The sequence below is a fragment of the Octopus bimaculoides genome, chromosome 20 (assembly GCF_001194135.2).
Source record: "Octopus bimaculoides isolate UCB-OBI-ISO-001 chromosome 20, ASM119413v2, whole genome shotgun sequence".
Classification (NCBI taxonomy): domain Eukaryota; kingdom Metazoa; phylum Mollusca; class Cephalopoda; order Octopoda; family Octopodidae; genus Octopus; species Octopus bimaculoides.
This window is the reverse complement of record NC_069000.1, coordinates 33,746,266-33,751,680: the sequence shown is the minus strand read 5'-3', so window position 1 is coordinate 33,751,680 and position 5,415 is coordinate 33,746,266. Positions and strand designations below refer to the sequence as shown.

At 37.9% G+C, this 5,415-nt stretch overlaps 1 protein-coding gene across 1 annotated transcript in view; it reads left to right on the top strand.

Moving 5' to 3' along the window:
* LOC128250301 (cystatin-B-like) overlaps positions 1-3,021 on the top strand; it is a 9,623-nt gene extending 6,602 nt beyond the window's left edge. Inside the window, exons 2-3 of the mRNA XM_052975063.1 lie at positions 1,753-1,854; positions 2,824-3,021. Coding sequence (XP_052831023.1) covers positions 1,753-1,854; positions 2,824-2,943 — 222 coding nt within the window. The 3' untranslated portion in view covers positions 2,944-3,021. The remainder of the gene's footprint in view (positions 1-1,752; positions 1,855-2,823) is intronic.
* The last annotated feature ends 2,394 nt before the right edge of the window (positions 3,022-5,415 follow it).

Sequence of the window (5,415 nt, the reverse complement as noted above, 5' to 3'; positions counted from 1 at the left end):
TATGTATGTACTTGGAGGTGCAATGGCCCAGTGGTTAGGGCAGCGAACTCACGGTCATAGGATTGTGGTTTTGATTCCCAGACCAGGTGTTGTGAGTATTTATTGAGCGAAAACACCTAAAGCTCCGTGAGGCTCTGGCAGGGGTTGGTGATCAACCCTACTGTACTCTTTCACAACAACTTTCTCTCACTCTTTCTTCCTGTTTCTGTTGTACCTGTATTTTGAAGGGCCAGCCTTGTCACACTCTGTGTCACACTGAATCTCCCCAAGAACTATGTTAAGGGTACACGTGTCTGTGGAGTACTCAGCCACTTGCACGTTAATTTCACGAGCAGGCTGTTCTGTTGATCGGATCAACTGGAACCCTCGTCATCGTAACCGATGGAGTGCCACTATATGTATGTACGTATACAAGACAGCACACCCCTCCGCTCACACAGACATACATAAATGTACAGTTCTATATTTAAGGGATGAGGAATAATGTAAATAATATACATAAATGTATACAAACATATATAGAAAAACACACGTGTGCATCTGTGACTGACTACAATACATAGAGCGGAATGCAGCGTGCAAAATGAAAATAAATAAAAGTTTTTTATGTAAATTAACGAAGTGTGTGAGCTCAAAACGAAATGAAACCTGGAGAGTGTGTGTGTGTGTGTGTGTGTGTGTGTGTGTGCGTGTGCGCGCGCGCGCGCGTGCGTGCGTGCGTGCGTGCGTGCGAGCGAGCGAGCGAGCGAGCGAGAACATTGCAAACAATGAATGAGATAAAGATGGGATGAAAAAAAACGTATAAATAAAGGCATGTTAAAAACTATATTACGTGAAATATCTAACTTTGTGAACTTTGTAAATATTTCTTTGAGTAATTTATCATAGTTGTTTATAAATAGCGAACATTAAATTTTTTTTTATTTAAGAAGAAAATGTCATAATATGAGGACCCTATTATATGTCTGAGGTCAAATTATTCATGCATCACAAGTATGGAAGTAATTGGTGAAGCATGAAAAATGAATACACACTCATCTTTGGTTTGAGTGCCATTCTTTCATTTGTCCACCCACTCGTATAGATGTAGGTATATAATTATGTGTGTGTGTCTTTGTGTCTGTGTTTGTTTCTCTCACAATTGCTTGACAACCAATGCTGGTGTGTTTATGTTCTTGTAACTTAGCAGTTTGGCAAAAGAGACTGATAAAATAAGTACTAGGCTTACAAAGAGTAAGTCCTGGGATCGATTTCTTTGACTAAAACATCCTTTAAGGTGGTGCGCCGGCATGCCCACAATCAAATAGCTGAAACAAATGAAAGAACGAAAGAAAAGAATATGGCAGGCTTCTTCCAGTTTCTATCCACCAAATCCACAAACAAGTCTCTGGTCGGCCAAGGCTATAACAGAAGACACTTACCCAAGGTGTCACACAATGAGACAGAACATGGAACCACATGATTGGAAAGCAGGCTTCTTACCACACAGTCTCACCTATATTATAAAATGTTATGAAGGTAGTAATCTGGCAGAATTATTAGCATGCTGAACAAAATACTAAACAGAATTTCTTCTAGTTTCAAATGCCATCAGAATCAACTTTGCCTTTCATCCTTTTGGGGCCAGTATAATAAGTACCAGTTGAGCAGAGGGATCAATGAAATTGACCAGACCCTTCCCACAAAATTTTATGCCTTTTCTCTATAGTAGAAAGAATTGTATTATCTATAAATATTACCATTTGTTTCCAGTTAAAGCAGAAAATGGAAGAGAAATTGGATAAAACATTTGAAAAATTTGAAGCTCTGCATTATAAGCAACAGCTAGTATCTGGAATGAATTATTTTGTAAAGGTAATTGTTGCTTTGTATTTTATTTACTCCATAGCTGTGGAGGCACAATGGCCCAGTGGTTAGGACAGCGGACTCGCGGTCATAGGATTGCGGTTTCAATTCCCAGACCAGGCGTTGTGAGTGTTTATTGAGCGAAAACACCTAAAGCTCCACGAGGCTCCGGCAGCGGATGGTGGCGAACCCTGCTGTACTCTTTCACCACAACTTTCTCTCACTCTTACTTCCTGTTTCTGTTGTGCCTGTAATTCAAAGGGTCAGCCTTGTCACATTGTGTCACGCTGAATATCCCCGAGAACTACGTTAAGGGTACACATGTCTGTGGAGTGCTGAGCCACTTGCACGTTAATTTCACGAGCAGGCTGTTCCGTTAAAAAAAAAAAACTCCATAGCTGTTTACATTTTGTTAACTTTGTTTATTTGTAATTTAATTTTTGAAGTCTTAACAGTCCTTGGTTCATTCATCTTACATGCATGCATTTGCTCGTAGATACATATGTCCATACATGGTGATTGCTCCATCTTCACATGATTGTTTCTTTCTTGTGCCTCCTTGTTGTCAATGGAATTTTTGACTTTCCATCCACGACCTCTCAGATGACTATTCAGTCCATCTGCAGATCTGCCCGGTTCGAGACATATGTGACAATTAATTCACTGTGTCACTTTGTAGGATATGACCTCTGTGAACTGCTGTATGTGTTTTCAGATTTGAAATTGCCTTGCAAACTTTTTCACATATTACACATGTTAAACCAATTGCCTGGTCTAAAAGGAAGGACTTTGTAAACTGCATTCAGCTGATCTTTTTTCAGGGGACATCATACACGCAAACACATGCACATGCATGTGTACATAGGGGGGGAGAGAGAGAGAAAGAAAGAGTTAACTACTCTGTCTAATTTATAGAATTGTAAACTTTAATGATAAATCTTAGATATTTATCTCAAATGTTCAATTTCTATTCTACAGATACATATTGGAAATGAAGAATTTGTTCATGCAAGAATTTACAAACCATTGTTTGATGCTGGGGAATTGACGTCAATAAAAGGAAGCTTGGCACTTGCTGATGAAATAGAATATTTTTAGATGGAACATCTTGTAAAATAATTTAATTTCTAAAAATGTAATTTTTGGAATAAAACATTGTTCTTAAATCTAACAAAAGTGTATAAAATGATTATTATTTGTCAATTACATTCTCATCGTTACATTTTTGAGTTGCATTACATATTTGATTGTGTTTTAGATGATTTTATTTCTAACAATCAATTTGTGAATAGTGGTACAAAATATGGAATGGAGTAGCTCTTAGCTCCTTCCATACAACTGCTCTGTACATTGAGCAGCAAAACATCACCACTAATACCAGTTTTGAGCATAGCTACTTGCATCTTCCCAGGAAATGCTAAGTTGTTTCAGATCTTTGAAGGTGGGTCTTCTTCTTTTCCTTCATTTCTCTGGTGGTACTCATTGTGTAGCTATACAATGGGTATCACCAAGGTATTTGTTCTTCAAGCAATCAGAAATATGACCTGCATGTCTTACTTTTCTTTTCACCACAATCTTCTGCAGACTGTGAAAACTGGCCCTTCTCAGGACTTCAGAGTTTCTGTTCCTGTTGGTGATCTGAGCGACTTTGGTAGTTATTTTCCCAGTTTCTCCTGCTCAAACTGCTGTTGGTAGGACAATACTCTAGTACAGCAGGATCTTTGTACAGTTACTAATTGAAATGTGGGCCTAGATCTTGTTCATTTCTCATTAACTCAATCTGTTTCTGTAACCATTTCTAGCCCAGTATTTGCACTCTGATGAATGCCGCAAAATCTTACTATAGGTAAGTATTGTAGGGCAAGGCATGTACTTCACAAACTTATCCATTGTCTGATTTAATCCATGATTGAAGACTTTTCTATAATAATAAAAATTCAACAAAGCGGGGAAAACGCAATTTAGCCTTTTAAAACCTGAAACACTGTTAATTTCATTTGATTATTGTAAATGTAATTTTCCAAATAATTTTATATTCTGGTCCATTCTGACGGTACATTTCTTTTAATCAAGGAGACAACTTTTTTGTGAGTCATCTTTTCAGTTACGGCGCCTTCAGTTGCGATGTTTGATACTGACGTGTTATACATCTCTTAAATTCATGTCTCCAAACGAGGAATCATAATGTAGATGTTCTCTTAGTATCTCCAAATGTAATAAGCAAGCAAATAAGCCTTTTTATTTTATTTTATCTTTTATAACTTAGTGAAAAAAATCTTTGTAGGCTTTCGCAACCTCGTGTAGTTGATATATAGTTTGAACATTTCCAAGTCATTTGTATGAAAAATGAAAGTCGAGAGTGAATATGAGAGATTATTGACACACAGTAAGGGTGACAGAAAGATGAGAAAGACACGTGTGGAATGTGCCTAAGATTATGACATATGCAGAAGATAACTCAGTGGAGTGGAGGCTGTTGTTGCATCATTAGAAGAACTAATAAATATCTATTGCGTATGTTATAGCTAATCGGCAGGACAGTTTTTTGTGTGTGTGTTTGCGTGAGCACACACGCGACCAGTGGTGCTTGTCTTCGAATCAATCCATGGCAGTAAATGGACTGTTTTAACTATGAAACGCTTCCCTTCCATAAAACGCAAAAGAGTGACAGCCACCGTTTTTATTGTTTAAGAAAAAGCGTCTTCTAGTAACCGAGAAATACTTCAGCCCTGATCAATTCATAGCTCTATAGATTCTCTACAGAGCTCAGAAATGATCTGTATTACCATGCCACTAACATATTCAGGATGATACTGTTGTTATACGTATATTGGGTTGGCAACTAAGCCTCCGCCGTTTACCGGGGCTAAGCCATTCCTTACGCCGCTTCATATTGATGTACAGGCACCATTCTTTGTCGCCAGTAACGATTCGGTAAAGAAATCGTTGCTTGTGTCCATGAGTTGAGCGGTGACGAGCAAGCAAACCAGCAGAGATTGTGACTCGTTGATTTTTGCTGTTGTCACTTAAAGCATGCAGAACCCATGCTCCATACTTCTGAGTCTTTCCCATCGAGTGAAGATGCTTCTCTATAGCAGTATGGAAGCATTCCATTTTCTCTGCTAGTTCCCTTGTCGTTTGACGAGATTTTTCGTGCAAAAGTTGATTAAATCGGTCCTCATTGAACTCAACTGGACGGCCAGAACGAGGTGCGTCTTTAAGGTCAAAATTTCCATTTTTGAACTTGGCATACCAATCATGAGCGATTCTTTCAGCTATGGCACCCTCTCCATACACAGCACAAATGCCACGAGCAGCTTTTGCGGCCTTAGAACCTTGATTAAAAGCAAGAAAAAGGTGTCGAAAATGCTTGTTTTTCTTAACTTGACATTCCATTTTAATGATCTGAAAATAAAACAAAAATTAACTAAAATTAGCTAGAAAAAAAAACAAAAACAAAAAACGAAAACAAAATAGATTCCAAAATGATTCAAAAATAGAACCCTCGAAAAAAATAGATCCGAAAATTTAAAAACGCAATAAATCCCAAAATAAAAAAAAGAACGTCGG